The following is a 25,373-nucleotide window of genomic DNA, read 5'->3' as shown; positions in this document are numbered from 1 at the left end:
CTCAGTCAGGGTCTCTGCAACTCCCGGCATTACAGGATCCCGGATTTTGTTTGAGGTCCCTGCAACATCTGGCAAAATGTGGGGGCAGGATCTCTGTCGGGGTCTGTGCAGCGCCCAGTAGAGTATTGGGGTGTGATCTGGGTTGGGGTCAGTGCGGGGCCAGGCCCGACGGGGACACAGATCTCAGTCGAGGTCTCTATAGTGCCCAGCACAATGGAGCCAGCAATCTGGGCCGCAGCCGTGTGCTGCCTGGCACAAGGGGGGCCGTGATCTCGGTCCAGGTCTCAGTTTTACCTGGCACAACAGTGGGGTCTGATCTCGCTTGGGGTCTCTGCGGGGCCTGGCACAACAAGTGCCTCCAAACTCAGTCAGGGTTTGTGCAGCGCCCAGCACACTGGGGGACCTGATCTCAGGCAAGGCCTGAGCCACGCTCAGTACGATAAGGGCCCTGACCTCAGTCACACACCAGGGGAGAAAAGCGGGAAGATTTCCAAGCATTTGAGCTCAGTATTTCAGACCTGAGGGGGAAATGGGGCACACACTAAATATTTGCCAATATAAGGGAGAAGCGCCAACATCGGGGGAGATCTTATGTCATCGTTCAACAGTTCAAGGGAAAAGGGGAGAAACTGGGGGGGTTATACAGGGATATTCAATCCACAGCAGTATGGGATGGTTTCCCCTTCCCCCACACTCACACGGCCGGGGGAGGGGGGAGCCCTGGGTGATGTGGGTTTCACAGGGGAAAGGAGGGGGCTGGAGCCAGAAGGTCACTGGCTGCGGGGTCTGGGAAAGTGACTAGCAAGCAGTGGGGGCTGCTGGGTTGGGCAGGGTGGGGAGGGGCTGGCAGTGGGGTCTGGAAATGTGACTAGCAGGTGATGAGGGGCGGGGGCTGCTGGATGGGGAGGAAGTAGCTGGGAGGGGAAACCTGGGGCTGGGCCGTCTCCATGGGGACACTTGCTCCTCCTCCCTTCCTGGCCCGTCCCAGGCCCCGTTGCCAGCAGAGGGCCCCCAGCCCAGCCCAGAGGTGTCCCTGTCTCAGGCCCCCAGCCTCTGCCCAGCTCAGGAATCCCTCAGGGAACCATTTCCCCGCACAAGGACAAATCCCTGCAGGTGGAAATGGGGGAAACCCCACAAACCTGAGACCTGAACTGGCCACTGTCGAAGGGGAGACAAAATGTGGAACAATAGGGGGGGGGGGTCAGGGAACTTCTCAGGGGTGGGGTAGGGGGGGTCACCCTGGGCGCTGCTCGTGGCTCTCTAGGGAGAAAGGGGGCAGGACGGGGAGGAGGGGTCCCCACGGGGGGCAGCGGCAAACCCGAGGGGATCTCAGCCCGCCCCGTTCTCTGCCCCCCCCCCCGGCCATGTCCGGGCTGCACCGACATTTCCCGGCCCCGCCCGGCCCCACGCAGGGACCCCAGTGGGGCCGGGCCCCTCCCCCCGGACACTGGGGCAGAGTCACCGCCCGGCCCCGCTCCGGTACTTGGAGGCGGCAGCTCTCCCCCTCTCCCCGCGCGGCGCGATCTGCGCATGCCCAGAGCTCCAACGGCACCAACCGTCTCCGGCCTCGGCCCCGGCAGAGGCTCCAACGGCCCCGCGCGCGTCCGCAGCCCGGCCCCGCCTCCCCGCCCGACGTCACTTCCGCTCCCGGGAGAGTCCGGAACTACATCTCCCAGCCTGCCCCGGGGCCGCTTCCGCCCTCTCCGGGTCAGGTACGGGCGAATCCCGGGGTCAACCTAAACCTCCCTCCGCACAGACCCCCCCCGGCCCCGGCCTCTCATCCCCTCCCCCGACCCTCCCCGCCTGTCATCCCCTCCCCACAGACCTCCCGGCCCCTGCCCCGCCCCGCCGGTGCCTTCCCGCTTCTCAGGCGAACTCTCATGTCCCGCGTCCCGCCCCCATCTGACCCGCCCCAGCCTGGATTTAAGACACGCGGCTCTGGGAGGAGTTGGGGTGCAGGAGGGTTGCAGGCTATGGGGAGATTGAGTGAGGGTGCCGGCTCTGCCCTGGGGCAGAGGCATGGGGTACCGGAGGGGGTGTGGACACGCGGCTCTGGGATGGAGTTGGGGGGCGGGAGGGTGCAGGCTATGGGGAGATTGAGTGAGGGTGCAGGCTCTGAGCTGGGGCAGAGGATTGGGGTACAGGAGGGTGTGGACACGCGGCTCTGGGAGGAGTTGGGGTGCAGGAGGGTTGCAGGCTATGGGAGTTTGAGTGAGGGTGCAGGCTCTGACCTGGGGCAGGGGATTGGGGTACAGGAGGGTGTGGACACGCGGCTCTGGGATGGAGTTGGGGTGCAGGAGGGTTGCAGGCTATGGGGAGTTTGAGTGGGGTGCAGGCTCTGACCTGGGGCAGGGATTGGGGTACAGGAGGTGCGGACACGCGGCTCTGGGATGGAGTTGGGGTGCAGGAGGGTTGCAGGCTATGGGGAGTTTGAGTGAGGGGTGCAGGCTCTGAGCTGGGGCAGGGGATTGGGGTACAGGAGGGGGTGCGGACACGCGGCTCTGGGAGGGAGTTGGGGGTGCAGGAGGGTTGCAGGCTATGGGGAGTTTGAGTGAGGGGTGCAGGCTCTGAGCTGGGGCAGGGGATTGGGGTGCAGGAGGGGGTGCAGACACGCGGCTCTGGGATGGAGTTGGGGGTGCAGGAGGGTTGCAGGCTATGTAGAGTTTGAGTGAGGGGTGCAGGCTCTGACCTGGGGCAGAGGATTGGGGTACAGGAGGTACAGACACGTGGGCTCTGGGAGGGAGTTAGCAGCTCAGCACGTTGTAGAAGAGAAAGGAGCTGCAGGGATTTCATAGAGACATAGAAAATGACAGTAGACACTTTTCCACAGTCACAAGGTGAGAGGCAGAGTGGGAGGGAGGGAGGGGGCGTCTGTAGGGTATTCCCCGCATTCAGGCTCCTGGCTGGAGCAGTAACAGCCCCGCAGCACTTGTACAGGATCGAGAGGAGCCGCGGTGTCTGGGCTTTGACAGTCTGGGAATTGGGCTGCCGGTGCCTTTAAGCCCCAGCCCCAGGAACCCGCCCCCGGCTCCGGGGCCGCGGCAGAACTGAAACCAGCCGGTGCCCCCCCCCAGCCCCGACACCCCCAGATCTGCGAGCCCAGCAGGGGGCTCATCCCGAGGTGCCACTGTCCCCCACCCCTCCTAAACGGGGTTTGTCCCCGCACAGGGTCTGGCAGCGTCTCCCCCGCCCCGGCTTAACCCGGCTCCCACCCCCACCCCGATTCCCCCCTTCAGCCTCTCTCCTGCCGCTGCCTACAGCAGCTTGAACCCCCCTGGCCAGTCCATTTCTGTCCCCCGCTCAGACCCTGGCAGCCCCCCCGCTGCGATTTGCCCCCTTGAGCCTTTAAATGCCCCCAAAGAGCAGGCAGCAAATCGTGAGTAGCAGAGAGGGCAGTGGCGACAGCGGAGGTTACTGGGCATGCTCAGTTCGGCCGCGCATGCTCAGTGCAGCCAAAGTAGCGAATCGGGAGCGGTTCATGTTTCTGTCCTTAAACCGGCCGTTAGGGCCGTTGGAGCGCGCCGGGGGGGAGCCGGGGGAGGAGTCACGTGACGGGTCCGGCCGTTAGGGCCGTTGGAGCGCGGCGCGCGGGGGGGAGCCGGAGGAGGAGTCACGTGACGGGTCCGGCCGTTAGGGCCGTTGGAGCGTGCCGCGGGGGGAGGGGGGAGCCGGAGGAGCAGTCACGTGACGGGTGCGCCGTTACGGCTGTTGGAGCGCGGCGCGTGCCAGGGGGCTGTGAGGTGGCGCTGCCCCCGCCGTTGGGGGCGGGGTTCTCCACAGCCCCGCCCCTTATTCTCCCTCCCTCCCCCCACTCCGGGCCCCTCCTGCTGCTCCCGGCCCTGCCCCGGCCGCGGGCAGCGCGGGGCTCCCCCCCTGGGCACGGGGCGAACCGGGCCCGGCCCCTCCTTCCGGCTGGAGCGTGTCCGCCCCACGCGGGACCTGACCCTCCCCCTCCCGCGGGGCCTGCGCTGGGGGCGGGGCCCCTCATTAGCCCCGCCCTGCCCGGGGGGGAGGGGCAGCCCCTGGGCCGGAGCCTGCGGGGACCGAGGTCAGAGACCCCAGCCCAGGGGAAGAGACGGGACTGGGGGGGGGGATGGGGGAGACAGGACTGGGGAGGAGAAGGGGGCAGATGAGACCGGGGGAGGAGGGGAGACGGGACCGGGGGTGCGGAAGGCAGGAGACGGGGTGGGGACATGAGGAGGACGGGGGCATTTTAATAATTTGTGGAGGTCCCGGGGTGTTTGGGGGAGATAAGGAGGATGTTGCCTTTGGAGATAAAAACTAAGAAATCCAGGACCAGCGAATTCTTTGAGAAATCTGGTGTTTAGACCTTGTATTTTAAGCAGGGGGGATCTGAGTTCCTGGGATGGTTTTTGTTGGCAGGAGGCAACATGGTTTGGTCTGTGATTGTACCAAAGGGGGGAGAGGGTTGTTTGTACAGGAAGAGAGAAGACTGAAGGTCTCCGATGAGGATGGGATTTGAACCCACGCGTGCAGAGCACAATGGATGAGCAGCATCACCGTAACCACTCGGCCACCTCACCTGAGCTGTCAGGGAAGGGACGGGAGGAGAAATCCAAGGCCGGCAGAGGTAGGGCCAATAAGGAGTTTTTAAATACTAAGCGGAAGCAGGGTCTGAGTGAGCTCCCCCCTCACATCTAGTGAGGAGCTGGGGGAAGACGTCAGGAACAGACCGTGTTTGCACAGACCCCCCTGCTCCGCCCAGCTCCGCAGCAGGGTGGGGCGGCTGTGCCAAACGGAGCAGTTTTGGCTGGTGCTGGGTTACAAATCACACGTGTGCAATGAAATGTTGTTCTCCTTCCTGGATGAGTCAAGGGCAGCACAGGGGACCAGGAACCGGGGAACATTTCAATCCTTAACACCACAAAACAGAGAAACGCTCCCAAGTCTCCCAGGGAATTAACATTTCTTCGCAGAAAGCTAAAGGTTCTAACAGAAAGGAGTGAAACCAAATGGCCACCCAACATACCTAGTCCGTCCTGCTTGAGGGGCTAGGTGGGTGAGGAATAGCTTTTAATGGGCTGCATAGACGTGATTTGAGGGCATCACCCTAAACCAGTGGTCCCCAAACTTTTCACACTGTCCCCTCTTATCTGTGTCCGCGGCCCCTCGGCAGCCACAGTCGAGAACGGGGGTTGGGGGTGGGACCGGGACCATGGCTTGCTGCAGCGAGGGATGTGGAGGGGGTAAGGAGGGTCAAGGCGGGGCCAGGAGCCTGGGGGCAGAGTGGTGCTCCCTCCCTGCTCTCCATGGGGGCTGGCTGGGGCCCTGAGGTGCCCCCATGAACGTTCCCCTGTGCCCCCCTAGGAGGCAGGCCCCACTGCCCTAAACTGAACCCTACTGGCTAAGCAGGGGCTAGTGATGCCAAAGCCCCACCCTTTCTGCTGCAGCCCCACCCTCTTCCATCCCTTCCCACCTTCCCCCCCCCAGCCCCAGCCACTAGGGGACAATGTGGAAGCGCTTGAAGCCCCAAACCACTTCTGCCACCAAGAGGAGGCCTGGAGCCCCTCTCCCCCAGGGCCTTATGGCATTAGCTGTATTGGTGGGGAGGGAGCGCAGTGGCAGGGCACATGCTTTGCACATCTGCTTTAGTGTAATAATTCTGCCCATGAACTGTTCTAAGATTGTCACTGCTTTCAGGCAGGGCTCCCTGACATTATGTATTGATGGGATCTTATCTAGCTGGGGAACCTAAGATGTTTATACCACAACCAGCTACAGGGTCAATGGCCGTTCAGTGCCATACACAGGATATCAAGAGCCCTGGGACAATTTTGGGAAAGGAGTTTTATGAATATTTTTAACAGGTTCCCCCCACCCAGATATTGCGATAAAACCCGCAGTAAGTTCATCTTGAAAATGGTTATTAATGTGGGGCCTCTAAAGTGAGAGGCAGGTGCTGAGAAGCAGACTCATGCCACTGCAATATCTGAACCGTGGTAAGCAGGGGAGTGGTGTGGAGGGTCCCCGGGGACACGGAGCAGCTGAAGTCCCTCAGAGTTAGGGGAACTAGGCAATGCGCAGTGACAGGGTTCACCCCCTGCCCAGATGGGGCTGAGGGAATCAGCATCGACTGGGGGCTGAGGGCTGGGATGGGGCTGCATGGGCAGTAGAACGGGAGGCAGGTTGGGACCGAGGAACCCGGGGAACGTTTCAATCCTTAACAACACAAAACAGAGAGACGCTCCCGAATCTCTCCCAGGGAATTACCATTTCTGTGCAGGCAGCAAAGAGTCCTGTGGCACCTTATAGACTAACAGACGTATTGGAGCATGAGCTTTCGTGGGTGAGTACCCACTTCATCGGATGCATTCCTTGGATGTGCAGAAAGCTAAAGGTTGTAACAGAAAGGAGTGAAACCAAATGGCCAGACGATGGCGCCAGCAGCCTAGGAACGAAAAGCCCCAGGATTTGTGTGTGTGCCTGGGCTCTGGAGAGGGATTTGGTTCCACTCACTGCATTGCTGTGGCTGGGAACATCCCAGGAATGAGCCAGGTCAGTGAGCATGACACCGGGTGTGAGGAGGCTTTAATCTGATTCCAACGGAATAATGTTTTCACACCTGAGTTATTAGTGGCAGCTTCCCAAGGGCAGTTCCAGCTGGTTCCTCCCAGAGATGGGTGGTCGGGGAACAGGGAATCTCTCTGGCTCCCACGGTCAGTTCTCCAGGCTTTCTCCCTCCCTCACACTATCTCAGGCCCCCACTAGTAATGAACTAATGGATATAAACTGGCCATCAAGAAGCTTAACCTTGAAATTAGGTGAAGGTTTCAAACCACCAGAGGAGTGAAGTTCTGGAACAGCCTCCCAAGGGGAGCAGTGGGGCAAAAACCCAAAATGGCTTCAAGACTGAGCTTGATATGTTTATGGACGGGGTGCAGGAGGTTAAGCCAGATGATCACGATTAAATTCTGCCCTTAAAGGCTCTGAGTCCAAAATGGAGAGGGAGGTAAAGGAAACATTTAAAAAAATAAACCAAACATTGTAATGCCAGATTGACTCCAGCAGCTCACTGTATAGTCCCGCCCCTTTCTTCCTCCACTGGGTGTTGAATGACCTGCTGGGATGTGGGACATTCATTCTCCCGTTCCACTGATAAACTGATACAACGGGACTGAAATTAAACCAATTCCCGGCCAAGAAAAGGGCACATCCCGGCATTGGCCAGGAATCAAACCCGGGTCAACTGCTTGGAAGGCAGCTCAGCTCACCACTATACCACCAGTGCATCTGGTAGGAGGGTTTCTCCCGGGTGCCACTTATGCCAAGGGACTCACCCCCACAGAGCTCAGCAGCTGGCCAGACAGGCTGGAGGCAGCCTGTGAGCAGAGACAAGTTCCCAAAGTAACTGATAGATGGGGACATGCAGGGCTGGCTCCAGGCACCAGCGAAGGAAGCAGCTGCTTGGGGTGGCAAATGGAAAGGGGCGGCAGGTCCGGGTCTTCGGTGGCGGGTCTCTCAGTCTCTCTCTTCCCCTCTGAGCTGTCGCCGAAGAGGAAGAGAGGGACCGAAGGAGCCGCCGCCGAATTACCGCCGAAGAATGAAGCGGCACGTTTTAGCTGCTGCTGAATTGCTACCAATCGGCTTTATATTTTTTTTCCGGTTCCCTTCCTGGCCAGGTTTATTGTCAAACGAAGCACGGTAATAGTTCCCCGCAGACTCTACAGGACATACTATCAATATGCGCCCCAGACAATACACCGGCTGTCAGTGGCGGGACTCTCCACTGCCCCCTAGTCCAGCCAAAGACACCGCCCCAGGGGTGCATTCTTATACACAGGGACAAACACGTTACACATCACTTTCTCAAAGTATCTGTTGCTGCGAACCGCATGTAGTGCGGATGTGTGAACCCCAAAGATACCAAACATGAAAGAAAAACACAAGGCCAGTTTTGGGGAGGATTCCAGAGCCAGGCCTGAGGGTTACACAGCTGGGCTCGAACGGAACAGAGGTCTCGGCCTCTATAAAAATAAGTGGTTGCAAAATTTATATTAAATTAAGAAACCAAACCAAACCAACCAACCCAGAAAAGCTCCCATCACACATCCATCACCATTGTAGATTTGACATCTCCTGCCTCATGTGACATCTTTGCTTTGCAAACAAGAGACCTGGAGAAGTCTGTGGCTGTTACCCTCTAACTGGATAAAAGGTTCCAAATCTTGTCAAGTAATTTTCCTCTTAATAGAAGATTTAAAATTTATCAAGATAAATTCAATTTGAAATAGAAATAATTACAGTCTATCCTGGGTCTCTCTTCTCACACATGCTATTTCTCTCACCTGTTCCCCCACTCTAATTCCTTTGGAGTGAGGGTTTAATTTCAGGATTAGCCTCCATTTCCTGTATAGTAGGAGGGGGCAGGGAGACAACGAGACGAAAACCTGAATTATATTGTAACACTGAAAGTTAGCACATCATCAGCCCCTTCCGTGATACTAATTAACTTCATGTTTAATATCATTGTCGCTGGTACCAACTTATTCAACAATTACAACATATAAACCCATAGGGCAGTTTTCTCTTAATTCCCATTTCCACCCAGTCAGCTTTGTGTGAAGACACATTCTACAATAACCTAGGAGCCTTCCATTTCTGTGAGTTCATTTCTCCCTGGGGCTTCTCCCAGAAGTGTGGGTGGAAGGGGTCTCGCACGACGTGGGAAGGCTGCATCATGAGAAAAACCACCTGTGCTCTATTTTCACACTTTCTAATCCTTCACAGTAGCAGGAGGTGGAGAAGTGATACAAATGCATCAGACGCTAGAGCAAAACTAAGACACCAAACCACAGACTCTGGACTCCGCATTCATGTATCCTGCAGTCTGAACTTGGAATCGGATACATTCCCTCATTGGCTACCATCATTTGCCAGCATGGAAGTGCTTCTTGTCCAACAAGGCAGCCAGATTGGGACCCGTGGGCATGGAATGGCTCTGAAGCAATCAGCTGTTTCTCTCTGTGCTTCATGAAACTTTGGATCCAAATGGTAAAAGATGGTTGTGCCCAATTTAATCATGGCGTCCTCCAGGAGTGTGACCAATGCCACTTAACTAGGGAGCAGGTTCTAAAGATAGTTTACCTGGGCCACAGGTCACCGCAGCTTCCATCTCTGGGGTGAAAATCAACCACCACTACCTGCAACTTCTACCTGAGTTCTTGTCACACCTTTGACGTTACTTGGAGTAATTTGACACTTCTCTGGCGTAGAATTCTTCACCAACCGCACAACAGATCAGTAGCGATAGTGAGGTACAACTCCCCCAACTATGCCCTTTTATGTCTTTAATCTGATGCCACAAATTTAAATTAGGGAATAAATTCAGGTGCAGCTTAGAATCCCTGTAAGACACCAAATGTCAGGTCTCTATTAAAAATAGGCAGCTATATCACATTCAACAGGGATTTCATTTTCTACACATTTGCAGCATCTCCTGGGGGGGAGGTGAAGGGAAATGTCACTTCCATTTTCCCATCCTTGCCTAGACAGGGATTGCATTTCCCAAATAATAGGCAACATGCAGCTGATGAGGAAGGAGATATCTTCAGGGGCGACCTCCTGCAGGGCCTGGGCCACAACTGCTTTGGGAGCCCAATGCCTGGGCATTTTGCTTAGTTCCAAGTCATTTACTAGAGAATCCTCCTCCCAGCCCTTTAGAAAAAATATTGACCTAACCAACTGAACAACAGGGGGACTGGGATGGTGATGGGGAATAAGGGAATCCCTCTGACTTACCCTATCTTCCTCTGCTGTTACAGAGGGTGACATGACATTTTCCCCTAGCCCTGCCCTGTTCCTGCTCTTCGTTATAGTTCAGTATATTTTAAGTAATGAAAATAGTAGTAAAAATATCTGCTCTGCAGCACAACCTGAAGCAACAGCAGAGCAACTGGGACTGAAACAATTGGTTTCCAAAGGGGGAACTTGATGACTAACAATTGCTCTGAAATGGGGGAACAGTATAACCGTGATGCTCAGCGTTTGTTTAGGTCAGGTCACGGGGAAAGCTAATGCCAATCCCTGCACCTGGGCTGCCTCTGCTCTACAACTATAATTGTCTTTTTACCCCAAGATCGCTAACTTGAGCAGCCAACGCCATGTGCAGCCCTAGTGGATGTCAGGGACAGGTAGTTTTTGCCTCAGTGTAGCTTGTTGGGAATCAAACCTCTCCCCCACCTGGAGCTGATGAACATTCCTGGCTGGAGGGACACACACTCCTACGACTCAGAAGGAAAGGAGTTGATAGAAAAGATCACAGGACTGACCCCAAAGAAGGGTGAGCTGCAAAAGGCAGAAGCAGGCAACTGATCTGGGGGAGCTGAGAGACCACATTGAAGATGGTGCACAGATCACTATGTGGGAATTAGCAAATGTGGATTCTCTGATGTGAGATAAGGTTTGAACACTGACTAAAGCTTTTCCCGCACTCAGCGCATCCATAAGGTTTCTCACCCGTGTGGATTCTCCTATGTGTGCTCAGGGCAGAGCTGTCCTTAAAGCTTTTCCCGCACTCAGAGCATGTGTAGGGCGTCTCTCCTGTGTGGATTCTACGATGTGTGATAAGGTGTGAGCGCCGACTGAAGCTTTTCCCGCACTCAGCGCATCCATAAGGTTTCTGACCCGTGTGGATTCCCTGATGTCTGCTCAGGTCAAAGCTCTGCTTAAAGCTTTTCCCACACTCAGAGCATGTGTAGGGCGTCTCTCCTGTGTGGGTTCTACGATGTGCGATAAGGTGTGAACGCTGACTGAAGCTTTTCCCGCACTCAGAGCATCCATAAGGTTTCTCACCCGTGTGGATTCTCCTATGTGCGCTCAGGGCAGAGCTGTCCTTAAAGCTTTTCCCGCACTGAGAGCATGTGTAGGGCGTCTCTCCTGTGTGGATTCTAAGATGTGTGATAAGGTTTGAACGCTGACTGAAGCTTTTCCCACACTCAGCGCATCCATAAGTTTTCTCACCCGTGTGGATTCTCCTATGTGTGCTCAGGGCAGAGCTGTCCTTAAAGCTTTTCCCGCACTCAGAGCATGTGTAGGGCGTCTCTCTTGTGTGGATTCTCTGATGTGAGATAAGGTTTGAACGGTGACTAAAGCTTTTCCCGCACTCAGAGCATCCATAAGGTTTCTCACCCGTGTGGATTCTCCGATGTGCGCTCAGGCCAGAGCTCTGATTAAAGCTTTTCCCGCACTCAGAGCACGTGTAGGGCTTCACTCCTGTGTGGAGTCTCTGATGTGAGATAAGGTTTGAACGCTGAATAAAGCTTTTCCCGCACTCAGAGCATCCATAAGGTTTCTCACCCGTGTGGATTCCCTGATGTCTGCTCAGGTCAAAGCTCTGCTTAAAGCTTTTCCCACACTCAACGCATGTGTAGGGCATCTCTCCTGTGTGGGTTCTACGATGTGTGATAAGGTGTGAGCACTGACTGAATCTTTTCCCGCACTCAGAGCATCCATAAGGTTTCTCACCCGTGTGGATTCTCCTATGTGCGCTCAGGGCAGAGCTGTCCTTAAAGCTTTTCCCGCACTCAGAGCATGTGTAGGGCGTCTCTCCTGTGTGGGTTCTACGATGTGTGATAAGGTTTGAACGCTGACTGAATCTTTTCCCGCACTCAGAGCATCCATAAGGTTTCTCACCCGTGTGGATTCTCCTATGTGCGCTCAGGGCAGAGCTCTGATTAAAGCTTTTCCCGCACTCAGAGCATGTGTAGGGCTTCTGTCCTGTGTGGATTCTCTGATGTGAGATAAGGTTTGAACGCTGACTGAAGCTTTTCCCGCACTCATGGCATGTGTAGCGTCTCCCTTCCAAGTGGATTCTGTCGCGGGTTATAAGGTCTGAGTGGCTACTGAAGTTTTCATCTGGCATCTGCTGCGTCTCACAGGCTTTTGCTTTTTCAGGGAGTGCACAATTCCCAGAAACATTCCCTTTGGATCTTCCTGATAACGTTCCATGTGGTTCTACTTGCTCAGCGTCTTCCTGCTGGGGTTTCTCCTTCTCATTCTCACTCACCATCCCATCACCTGATGGGAGACAGAGCGAATCCAGGCATAGATCACTCCCTGTGCCAGAAAGAAAGGAAATCTCAGAGAGAGGAATGGAAAAAGGGATGAACAAACCAAAATATGTGTGGGAGAGATCAAACCTCTCAGGAGCTGATTTTCCCCAAACCCTTCCCCAGAGGAGAGAGGAAGGGATCAGTTTTGGTCCACATCTCACCAGAACACTCAAGGGAAAGCGAGACCGGGGAGGGACCTGCTGCAAGTTGTCAGTCAGAATAGGAGGGAAGCCATGAGTGACATCTGCCATAATGATTCCACATCTGCAGGGAACAATCCTGAGCTTGGAGAGCTCACAGGGTCTTTGTAGGGCATCCCAAATGTTTCCTGCAGTCCTAAACAGTTGTTGAGTTGGTTTAACCAAGTCCTCACCTGTGCAGGCAGCTCTCGGGAGCACTTCTTTCTCAGAGGCCTGGAGGTCCGGGACCCACGGCTCTTCCCCTCGTTCCAGCTGCGAGATCACATCAGGTTTGGAAATTGGAAACCCTACTCCAGGCAAAGAAAAGAAGGGAGGTCAGTGGAATTTGTGGGATACTCATCACAAAGAATATTCCATGGTTGTAATCCCTGCTCATTTTTAAGCAGTAGAATACCAAGGCCAGCTTCCTTGGCTCAAAGTGGCAGAGGAGTTAGTATTATTATTATAAATCATCCTCTCTGGCAATAAATCCCTTATCAATGGCTGTGGTTGTCAAACTCTCTTTTCTTTATTGTCTTATCTTTATGGTCACCACTTTTACCTTGTTAATCAGTCTGGTTCTCTAATTGTTTCTATGTGCTGTAAAATTCATGTTGCTAGGTGTGAGTAAATTACGTAGTGGGATATAATTGGCTAGAGAATTATGTTAGGATATGTTAGAATTGTCAAGTATCAGGGGTAGCCGTGTCAGTCTGCATCCACAAAAACATCAAGGAGTCTGGTGGCACCTTAAAGACTAACAGATTTATTTGGGTATAAGCTTTCGTGGGTAAAACAACCTCACTTCTTCAGGTGCATGGAGTGAAAGTTACAGATGCAGGCATTATATACTGACACATGAGGAGGAGGGAGTTACCTCACAAGTGGAGATTAATGGTGTAAAATTTGAAAATGAATTTTAGTTCTGCTGTTTCTCTTCGAAGCCTGTTTCTGAAGTTTTTTTGTTCAAGAATAGTGACTTTGAAATCTGTTATAGAATGACTAGGGAGATTGAAGTGTTCACCTACTGGCTTGTGTATGTTACCATTCCTGATGTCCAATTTGTGTCCATTTATTCTTTTACCTAGAGACTGTCCGGTTTGGCCAACGTACATGGCAGAGGGGCACTGCTGGCACATGATGGCATATATCACATTAGTAGACGTGCAGGTGAATGAGCCCTTGATGGTGTGGCTGATGTGGTTGGGTCCTCTGATGGTGTCGCTAGAGTAGATCTGGGGACAGAGTAGGCAATGAGGTTTGCTACAGAGATTGGTTCCTGGGTTGGTGTTTCTGTGGTGTGGTGTGTAGTTGCTGGTGAGTATTTGCTTCAGGTTCGGGGGTTGTCTGCAAGCGAGGACCTGGCCTGCCTCCCAAGCTCTGTGAGAGTGAGGGATCATTTTCCAGGATAGCTTGTAGATCGTTGATAATGCACTGGAGAGGGGCTGTCTGTGATGGCCAGTGGTGTTGTATTAGGTGGAGCCTTTGTGGGAGGTGTGGGATTTACCTGAATAGGCCTAAGGAGACAATCCCAGATCAGATATTTCGCACCCTCAATTTGAGAGACTAATGAGGAACCACAAGCGGGTGGAATACGCCACAGGATTCTGAAAGAAGGAAGTCTGGGGCGGGCTCTAGCAATTAGTTTGCTATGAAGTATCTCAGCAGTTGGATGCATTCATATATTAGAATGATTAATAAATCAGTGATGTAAATCATGAGTATTGAGGCTTGATGCTTAATTATGGACTTCCCAAAGGCCAGGTATGGTTTGGGGCAGCTATTGACATTATTGTAATCAGAGCAAAGGAGCAGATGTGGTATATCGCCATCCTATTACCATAAGGAAGCGGAGAAAATACGTCTCCTAGTGACCAGTTTTTCATTTTGTCAGGTCCCGGGGACAGTGTAAACTGAAGCAGGGCCTCCCGTTTGATGGGCTCCCTTGCGCCTCGATCTTTGTTTCCAATGGTGTCCATAGCTTGTAAGTCCGCACAGTGCAAGCCCCTCTTTACTATACTTCTCTGACTGTAATCGTTACGTGTATTGAGCCTTGCCTATGATTTCAACTATAAATCAAGTGTCTGTGTGTTTCACCCAATTTCATCTCCTCCAGTAACGGTGAGTAGCCATGTACAAGGGCGAGCTGCACCCCAACACGTCATCTTATCGGTGTAAACACTGTCCAGGCTACACCACCAGCCTGTGGCATCATCAACGAAGTGCCCATGTGTGCCTGGGAAGGGGCCCTGCTCTGGGCGGGAGGATGCAGCAAGGACTCAGGGTCGGTGGCCGGGGTCACTGAGATGGGGAGGTTATACGGGGAGGTTATACGGGGAGGGGGCTAATGAGTGAGAGTCCTGCAGGATTAAACCCTGATTTCTCTTGCTTAACAGAAGTCACTGGCTGATGGGGTGGGCTCTCTGTGCTAACAGCTATTAGCAGGTCTTTCTTCTCCCAGCCAGCCAGGTAATTGGCATCAACACAAACACTAGCTTTTAACTTCTTAGCTGCTATGGATTTTAGGGCTGGACTTTGTCTTACAGAGATACCACACAAATCCAAAGGGGCTGAGGGTGAGAGCTGGCTTGCTCTCCCCTGCATCCTTAAGAGTTCAGCCATAAAACTGTTCTGCTCTGAAACACCAGTAACCCAATCTGTCCTCAGCCCCTGAAGCACAGACTGCTCACTTACAGATTCAGCCTGGAGACATTTCTGTTCCAACACCTTTGTCTTCCCAACACGCTGGCCACACACAGCCACCTGGTTATACGGCTGCTTAACTTTCTTAACAGCTCCTACTCCATCTGAGACCTTTTCAAAGCTGCCCACACTGGATCTCTCAAAAGGAAAGTCAGTGGATCCATTCACAACAGAAAATTTCTGGCTGTTAGGAACTGAAACTTTCTTGATTAAATCACTTCCACACACTTCAGTTGCAGTAAACTGCTTGCACAGGCTACCATGAGGATTTCTTTCCCTCTGAGCTTTTCTAAGCAGCAATTCACCCCTCTCAGAAATTCTGCTCTCACCCTCTTCACCTAGGGCTTGCTCTAAAGGAACACTTCTGAGCAACCACAGACTCTTTGCTGGGTCTCTCTACTTACCATCCGGCCCATCAGGCAGATCTCTACACAATCCCCTGTCAGGCAGACTTATAGACTTCCTAGGTAACAGGTTAGAAGCACTCTCCTTTCCCTGGCCTGGAACAAGTTCAGGAATCTTTTCCTTCTTGCTACAAGTTGTCAAACTGTCAGTAGGTAACACAATTAAATCACCTTCATGCTCTCCTTGTGCCCTGGCTGGGGTATCACCCTGATCAAACAGCGTTGCTACACCCTTTTCCAGCCACACATTAGCAACTGGCAAACTACAAGCACCAGAATCGTCTGGTCTCTGGGATTTTGCTATGGCACCAACTGGATGCAACCTAGTCACAGTGCCATTCCCCCCAACAGACACAAACTTAGGACCATCCCCTTCCTGGGCCTTAGCTGTATTTACAACCAACTCCGAGACAACTGAATCCCCCTCAACCATCACAGGCTGAAAGGCACCTTCTGTCTGCTCCACAGACACAGAAAAGCCGGAGACACATTCTCCTTCCCCAGACACACAGCTTGGGATCTCATTTCCCTTGTCCCAGCACACAGGGCTGTTCACAGACAACTGCTTGGAGACTGGGGTAGATTCCTCCATAGGCAAGTCAATACCCCTGACAGACACAGGCACATTTCCTTCACTGTCACATTTCTCCACACAGGACACAGGTAAGGGACAGGGACACTCCTCTTCCACTATCCCTCCCTTCCCAAACTGCTGACTAGACAAAGCCATCAGCTCACAAGGCTGCCTAGGCTCCTCCAAACTTTCCCTACCAGGCACATGGCCACTCCCAATGGATAAGCTGCTGCTTTTTTCACTACACTGAGCTACTTCCAGCAAATCACAATTACCCATTTCAGGTTCACTTCTACAAGCTGCACTAGCCACCAATCCATCACCTATCACAAATTTACCCTCTCCTTCCTCAGTTAGGGCTTTAACCTGACCATCTACTTTAATTTGCTGCTGAGAAACATTTTCCTCACCAATGAGATCTTTCTGCTCTTGATCTAACTCCAGATTCACTTCTGGGACATTAGACAGACATTCAGAAACTCCACTCACAGACACACAGCTTTTTGGCACAGACAAACCTTTGGAGCAACCCACCTCAGGCAAATCATTGCTCATAATAGATACAGGTTTAAGATCATTCCTCTCCTGTGACTGGCTACCTGGACTGAACAAAGCTTTAACGTTTTCCCCAATTAAAAGATCTTTAGGCCATAACTTCCTGACGCCAGCTATCACTTCATGCTGAGCCCCATTCCACTCAAGGTGGATTCTGGCTAAAGGCACACAGACCGTAAACTCAGAGAGGATCACAACACTCACACACTGATTTGGTAAATAATCTTCCTCTTTGACCAGATCTGCTTTAACAAGAGTGATGTTAGAAGCCATAATTTGCCCTAAACAGCTTTTTCCATTGACTTTTACACTCTCTATGAATTTTCCATTCCCACTCCCATACATAGCACTGGCACAATTTATGGGGCCACCCTCTACTGAACCCACAGTAACAGCATTGACATAAAAGGTGGCACTGTTGGGGTACATTTGGTTACCCCCAGACAACTGCTCAGAGTAATACAACATACCAACATTGTTACAAACTGGCCTTTCAAGAGGACACAGTCTCTGCCGTTCTTCCATTGCTTTTTTGACTTGGAGCTGAAGTCTGGCAGTTTCTTGTTGCATCTTGTGAGTCTTCTGCTGCATCTGTCGAGTTTTCTCCTCAGCAGCCAGCAGCTCCAGACGCCCCTTACGAGCTATTTCTTCTCTCTCAGCAGCCTCTTTTTCTCTCTCAGCAGCCTCCTTCTCCAGCTGGGCCAAGGCTTGCGTCTCTTCCATTCGAATTTCTGCCAGTTTTTGCTCATATTCAAACCGCAGGCTGTCTCTCAAGGCTTGCAGTTTCCTTGCTTTTCCTGATGCTTTCTGTCTCATGGTCACTGATCTTTAACCAACCAAACTCTCAAACCCAAAATTCGAATTTGGATAGCGTGGGGTTCTGACCCAAAGCTTAATTGACCTGGTTCTGTGGATCCAAGCACGACTACGCCACTGTGACGGTGCGGTTCTGGCGGGACCCAACTGAGAGTGCCAATTCAGGACCAATTGCTCAAACAGGGCAGTCACAGCCCTAGGCTGGGGTTTTTCCACCTCTAAGGCAAACCAAACCAGCCAGACAAAAAGGACTTCGGTCTTACCCCACTGGCTAACCACAAGTCACACAAGCAATTTCCTTAGACACCCCAGTTTCCCAGTATCACCACCAGTCCCACTCGTCCTGGGGATGAATGGTTATGAAAACCAACACCCCAATAAAAGAAAAAGGTTCTCTCGATCCCAAAGGACCAAGCCCCAGACCCAGGTCAATATACACATCAGATCTTACCCACAAATCACGCTGTTGCCAATCCTTTAGAATCTAAAATCTAAAGGTTTATTCATAAAGGGAAAAAGGTAGAGATGAGAGCTAGAATTGGTTAAATGGAATCAATTACATCCAGTAATGGCAAAGTTCTTAGTTCAGGCTTGCAGCAGTGATGGCATAAACTGCAGGTTCAAATCAAGTCTCTGGAGAACATCCCCCGCTGGGATGGGTCCTCAGTCCCTTGTGCAGAGCTTCAGCATGTAGCAAAGTCCCTCCAGAGGTAGAAGCAGGATTGAAGACAAGATGGAGATGAGGCATTAGCCTTATATAGGCTTTTCCAGGTGCAAGAACCTCTTTGTCCTTACTGTGGAAAATTACAGCAAAATGGAGTCTGGAGTCACATGGGCCAGTCCCTGCATACTTTGCTGAGTCACGAGGCGTGTCTGCCTTCCCTCCATGGGTCAGTTGTGTAGCTGATGGTCCTTAATGGGCCATCAAGCAGGCTAGGCAGGGCTAACACCAATTTGTCTGGGATGTTTCCCAGAAGCACAGCACCAACTTGAAATACAGACAGTATAGAGCCAATATGCATAACTTCAACTACAAAATGATACAGACATACAGACAGTATAATCCTAACCAGCAACCCATAACCTGGTCTTAGAGACCTTATATGACCCCCTTTACCTAAGATTTGGTGCCACTACAGGACCTTGGTTGCAACCCATGTTCTATATGGTCCCAATTTATATCAATAATGTCACAAGGCTCTAAAGCAACAAGGCTTGGGCAGGGATTTGGGGTTAAAGGTCTGGGATCCCCCACAGCTCTAGATCCCCAAACCACTCCTCCCTCCCACTGACCCACCCAGGCCACTTCCTGGGTGCCCTTCCCCCACACTCCCCTCCCCTTCTTCCCATTACTCTCAGCCGGCACCACCTCCCGGCACCTTGGGAGCTTCTTGTGTTCCCTCCTCGTCTCTCACAACCTCCTCCCTCCCTGCTGCTTCTTAGCTCTAACCCTGCACACACCCTCCCCATGTCCTGGCACCCCAGAATTATCTACTCCCCCCTTCTCCTCCCCTCCCACGGCTCTGTTCTCCCTTCACCCGTGGGGTCCTGAATGGGAACATTATTCGCTCTCCTATCGAAAGAGGAGCTCATCTGACTGTCACACAAGCCAGGCATGAGTCACACACCTATTTACTCAATTTAGAATTCTGCAGGCAGCATATTTTCCTCTTACACTGAGGAAAAGGCATGAAAGCTACAGTGATTAATGTAGTTATTAATGTAGCCAGTAAGGATACATTCGATGCAGTTTTTAAATGACTGATGGCACCAAAAAGGCACATGTCCAAAAATTATACTAGTGGGTGGGAGATGAAGCAAAAAAAGGGGGCAAGAACATCAGATAAGAACATAAGAAAGGCCGTACCGGGTCAGACCAAAGGTCCATCTAGCCCAGTATCTGTCTACCGACAGTGGCCAATGCCAGGTGCCCCTGAGGGAGTGAACCTAACAGGCAATGATCAAGTGATCTCTCTCCTGCCATCCATCTCCACCCTCTGACGAACAGAGGCTAGGGACACCATTCTTACCCATCCTGGCTAATAGCCATTTATGGACTTAGCCACCATGAATTTATCCAGTCCCCTTTTAAACATTGTTATAGTCCTAGCCTTCACAACCTCCTCAGGTAAGGAGTTCCACAAGTTGACTGTGCGCTGCGTGAAGAACTTCCTTTTATTTGTTTTAAACCTGCTGCCCATTAATTTCATTTGGTGACCCCTAGTTCTTGTATTATGGGAATAAGTAAATAACTTTTCCTTATCCACTTTCTCAACATCACTCATGATTTTATATACCTCTATCATGTCCCCCCTTAGTCTTCTCTTTTCCAAACTGAAGAGTCCTAGCCTCTTTAATCTTTCCTCATATGGGACCCTCTCTAAACCCCTAATCATTTTAGTTGCTCTTTTCTGAACCTTTTCTAGTGCTAGAATATCTTTTTTGAGGTGAGGAGACCACATCTGTACACAGTATTCGAGATGTGGGCGTACCATGGATTTATATAAGGGCAATAATATATTCTCAGTCTTATTCTCTATCCCCTTTTAATGATTCCTAACATCCTGTTTGCTTTTTGACCGCCTCTGCACACTGCGTGGACATCTTCAGAGAACTATCCACGATAACTCCAAGATCTTTTCCTGACTCGTTGTAGCTAAATTAGCCCCCATCATGTTGTATGTATAGTTGGGGTTATTTTTTCCAATGTGCATTACTTTACATTTATCCACATTAAATTTCATTTGCCATTTTGTTGCCCAATCGCTTAGTTTTGTGAGATCTTTTGAAGTTCTTCTCAGTCTGCTTTGGTCTTAACTATCTTGAGTAGTTTAGTATCATCTGCAAACTTTGCCACCTCACTGTTTACCCCTTTCTCCAGATCATTTATGAATAAATTGAATAGGATTGGTCCTAGGACTGACCCTTGGGGAACACCACTAGTTACCCCTCTCCATTCTGAGAATTTACCATTAATTCCTACCCTTTGTTCCCTGTCCTTTAACCAGTTCTCAATCCATGAAAGGACCTTTCCTTTTATCCCATGACAGCTTAATTTACGTAAGAGCCTTTGGTGAGGGACCTTGTCAAAGGCTTTCTGGAAATCTAAGTACACTATGTCCACCGGATCCCCCTTGTCCACATGTTTGTTGACCCCTTCAAAGAACTCTAATAGATTAGTAAGACACGATTTCCCTTTACAGAAACCATGTTGACTATTGCTCAAGAGTTTATGTTTTTCTATGTGTCTGACAATTTTATTCTTTACTATTGTTTCAACTAATTTGCCCGGTACCGACGTTAGACTTACCGGTCTGTAATTGCCGGGATCACCCCTAGAGCCCTTTTTAAATATTGGCGTTCCATTAGCTAACTTCCAGTCATTGGGTACCGAAGCCAATTTAAAGGACAGGTTACAAACCTTAGTTAATAGTTCCGCAATTTCACATTTGAGTTCTTTCAGAACTATTGAATGAATGCCATCTGGTCCCGGTGACTTGTTAATGTTGAGTTTATCAATTAATTCCAAAACCTCCTCTAGTGACACTTCAATCTGTGACAGTTCCTCAGATTTGTCACCTACAAAAGCCAGCTCAGGTTTGGGAATCTCCCTAACATCCTCAGCTGTGAAGACTGAAGCAAAGAATCCATTTAGTTTCTCCGCAATGACTTTATCATCTTTAAGCGCTCCTTTTGTATTTTCATCATCAAGGGGCCCCACTGGTTGTTTACCAGGCTTCCTGCTTCTGATGTACTTAAAAAACATTTTGTTATTACCTTTGGAGTTTTTGGCTAGCCGTTCTTCAAACTCCTCTTTGGCTTTTCTTATTACACTCTTGCACTTAAGTTGGCAGTGTTTGTGCTCCTTTCTATTTGCCTCACTAGGATTTGACTTCCACTTTTTAAAGGAAGTCTTTTTATCTCTCACTGCTTCTTTTACATGGTTGTTAAGCCACGGTGGCTCTTTTTTAGTTCTTTTACTGTTTTTCTTAATTTGGGTTATACACTGAAGTTGGGCCTCTATTATGGTGTCTTTAAAAAGGGCCCACGCAACTTGCAGGGATTTCACTTTAGTCACTGTACCTTTTAACTTTTGTCTAACTAACCCCCTCATTTTTGTATAGTTCCCCCTTTTGAAATTAAAGGCCACAGTGTTGGGCAGTTGAGATGTTCTTCCCACCACAGGGATGTTGAATGCTATTGTATTATGGTCACTATTTCCAAGCGGTCCTGCTATAGTTACCTCTTGGACCAGCTCCTGCGCTCCACTCAGGATTAAATCTAGACTCGCCTCTCCCCTTGTGGGTTCCCGTACCAGCTTCTCCATGAAGCAGTCATTTAAAGGAAACTTGTCAAAACTTGGATGATGAATAAAGGTATAAAGTTATTACTGCTCAGGTTCTTCAGAGACCCCACAGCTTCTAATAACCCAGGGGACAGGACTCCTTACCCAGCGAGGTCACATTCTCGTAGTTCTCCTGCATGACATCCCTGTAGAGGGCTCTCTGAGCGGGGTCCAGCAGAGCCCCCTCTCCCCTTGTGAAATACACAGCCACCTCCTCGAAGGTCACCGGCCCCTGGAAGAGCAAGAGTCCAACACTCAGGACCTGCTGCCCCACTCACAGCCCCACTCTTCACGGAACAGCAGCACCAGGTAAATGGAGGCTCCGGGAGGCCCATATTAACAGAGTCCCACCCCACTTTGCTTAGAGCAGCGAGGAGGCATCAGAGGGTAGAAAGAGAGAATCTTTGTGTCTCCCAGCTGACAGATGGAGGCAGGGTCGGCACATTTATCACATACCCACTAGCCAGAGTTTGATACAGGAGATGGGGCTGTCTCTGGACCCTGCTGGTGGCTCCCTGGAAGGAATCCCAACACTCTCCAAATAAAATATATGGAAGAAAGGGGAAGTCAATAGTAAAGACTAGAAGTTAGAAGGTCAGAATTGTAGAAGATTGGTAAGGGAAGCTATCAGAAATCAATGATCAATCAATGAAAAATAAGAAGCAAGTTTTTAAAAGTATATTAAGTACAAAATTAATCCTAACAATGGTAGTGGTAACTTACTAGATGGAAATGGCAGAAATATCAAAAATAATGCAGAAGAGGTAAAAGTGTTCAATAAATATTTCTCTCCTGGATTTGGAGAAAAACAGATGATGTAACTCATATCATAAGATGTTGACGACGACACTTTCCATTCCAACAACAACTCATGAGTATGTTAAACAGCAGGTATTACAGTTAGAGGTGTTTAAATCAGCAGGTCCAGATAACAAGAGTTTTGAGAGACCCGGTGGAGAAGCGTGGTGGACTGTTAATGTTGATTTTCATTAGGACTTGGATCAATGGGGAAATTCCATAAGACTGGAATAAAGCTAATGCTGTGCCAATATTTAAAAAGTGTAAAAGAGATGACCCAGCTAATTACAAGAGTGTTAGTCTGACATCGATACTGGGCAAGAGAATGGAGCAGCCGATACTGGAGTTCATTAATAATGAATTAAAGGAGGGTAATATAATTAGTACCCATTAACAAAGGTTTAGACACAATAGATTCTGTCCAACTAACTGGATATCCTTACTGGGTGAGATCAAAGTTTGGTTGCAACTAATAGTATTGATGTAATATACCTAGACTTCTGTAAGGCATATGACTTGGTCCAGCACAATATTTTGACTAGAAGAAAGATACAAAATACACAGGGCATATATTAAATAGATTAAAAACTGGGATTGTAAATGGGGAGCTATGGTCGAGTGGATTTCTAGGGGCTTCCCACAAGGATTGGTTCTTGGCTCTGCGCTTCTTAACATTCTTATCAATGACCTGGAAGAGGATATAAAATCATCAGTGATAAAGTTTGTAGTTGCCACAAAGATTGGGGGTGGGGGTAACTAATGAAGTGTCAGTAGATTCCGGCTCCAGCTCTGGGAATCTGGGAAGTTTTCCCAGCCCTGGCTGGGGGGTTATTTCCTGTTCCACAAAGAGGGGAAGTTCCATTCCCAGGCCCTATCTGACACTACACCCCACATTCAGCATAGTGGTAGGAGTATAAAATGATTAGGCCATAATTATTATGCATTTTGTGCAAGATGCATCATGTGCAGTGTCATTGGAAAAGTTGTGATTGGACGAATATGATTATCCTATTTGTGTGCATGGATCATGTTTGTATCTGAAGTTATGGCTATTGACTCTGTATCTGAAGAACAAAACATGTCAAACCAATCTGAGAGCTTTCTTTGATAGGATAGTATCAGAGGGGTAGCCGTGTTAGTCTGGTTCTGTAGAAGCAGCAAAGAATCCTGTGGCACCTTATAGACTAACAGACGTTTTGCAGCATGAGCTTTCGTGGGTATTCACAGGATTCTTTGCTGCTTTGATAGGATAACAAGCCTTGTGGATAAGGAAGAAGTGGTGGATGTGGCGTACCTAGACTTTAGTAAAGCATTTGATACAGTCTCACATGATATTCTTATCAATAAACTAGGGAAATACAACTTAGGTGGGGCTACTATAAGGTGGGTGCATAACTGGCTGGATAACTGTACTCAGAGAGTCGTTATTAATGGTTCCCAATCCTGCTGGAAAGGTAGAACAAGTGGGGTTCCGCAGGGGTCTGTTTTGGGACCGACTCTGTTCAATATCTTCATCAACCATTTCGATATTGGCATAGAAAGGACGCTTATTAAGTCTGCAGATAATACCCAACTGGGAGGGGTTGCAACTGCTTTGGAGGACAGGGTCATAATTCAAAATGATCTGGACAAATTGGAGAAATGGTCTGAGGTAAACAGGATGAAGTTTAATACAGACAAATGCAAAGTGCTCCACTTAGGAAGGAACAATCAGTTTCACACATGCAGAATGGGAAGAGATTGTCTAGGAAGGAGTACGGCAAAAAGGGATCTAGGGGTTATAGTGGACCACAAGCTAAGTATGAGTCAACAGTGTGATGCTGTTGCAAAAAAAGCAAACGTGATTCTGGGATGCATTAACAGGTGTGTTGTGAGCAAGACACAAGAAGTCATTCTTCCGCTCTACTCTGCGCTGGTCAGGCCTCAGCTGGAGTATTGTGTCCAGTTCTGGGCACCACATTTCAAGAAAGATGTGGAGAAATTGGAGAGGGTCCAGAGAAGAGCAACAAGAATGATTAAAGGTCTAGAGAACATGACCTATGAACGAAGGCTGAAAGAACTGGGTTTGTTTAGTTTGGAAAGAGAAGACTGAGAGGGGACATGATTGAATTTTTCAGGTATCTAAAAGGGTGTCATGAGGAGGAGGGAGAAAACGTGTTCATCTTCGCCTCTAAGGATAGAACAAGAAGCAATGGGCGTAAATTGCAGCAAGGGAGGTTTAGGTTGGACATTAGGAAAAAGTTCCTGTCAGGGTGGTTAAACACTGGAATAAATTGCCTAGGGAGGTTGTAGAATCTCCATCTCTAGAGATATTTAAGAGTAGGTTACATAAATGTCTATCAGGGATGGTCTAGACAGTATTTGGTCCTGCCATGAGGGCAGGGGACTGGACTCGATGACCTCTCGAGGTCCCTGCCAGTCCTAGAATCTATGGATCTAGGAATAAGAATGGCCATACTTGGTCAGACCAAAGGTTCATCCAACCCAGTATCCTGTGTACCGACAGTGGCCAATGCCAGGTGCCCCAGAGGAAGTGAACCTAACAGGTAATGATCAAGTGATCTCTCTCCTGCCGTTCATCTCCACGCTCTGACAAACAGAGGCTAGGGACAATATTCCATACCCATCCTAGCTAATAGCCATTGATGGACTTAATCTCCATGAATTTATCCAGTTCTCTTTTAAACACTGTTATAGTCCTAGCCTTCAGAATCTCCTCAGGCAAGGAGTTCCACAGGTTGACTATGCGCTGTGTGAAGAACTTCCTTTTATTTGTTTTAAACCTGCTGCCCATTAATTTCATTTGGTGGCCCCTAGTTCTTATATTACGTTAACAAGTAAATAACTTTTTCTTATTCACTTTCTCCACCTGAAGAACAAAGACTGAACTGGGGGAAGTGTTGGTCCCAGGGTAAAGGGATTTCAAGC

At 50.1% G+C, this 25,373-nt stretch overlaps 1 protein-coding gene across 1 annotated transcript in view; it reads right to left on the bottom strand.

Moving 5' to 3' along the window:
• The window catches only part of LOC120381414 (zinc finger protein 850-like), a 376,174-nt gene that overhangs the window by 280,048 nt on the left and 70,753 nt on the right, over positions 1–25,373 (bottom strand). Inside the window, exons 4-5 of the mRNA XM_039499601.1 lie at positions 11,317–11,813; positions 10,435–11,232 (exon numbers count right to left, since the gene is read on the bottom strand). Coding sequence (XP_039355535.1) covers positions 10,435–11,232; positions 11,317–11,813 — 1,295 coding nt within the window. The remainder of the gene's footprint in view (positions 1–10,434; positions 11,233–11,316; positions 11,814–25,373) is intronic.

This window comes from Mauremys reevesii, linkage group 14 (genome assembly GCF_016161935.1).
Source record: "Mauremys reevesii isolate NIE-2019 linkage group 14, ASM1616193v1, whole genome shotgun sequence".
Lineage (NCBI taxonomy): Eukaryota > Metazoa > Chordata > Testudines > Geoemydidae > Mauremys > Mauremys reevesii.
Note: the sequence above shows the minus strand (reverse complement) of the source record. Positions and strands in the feature narration are given on the sequence as shown.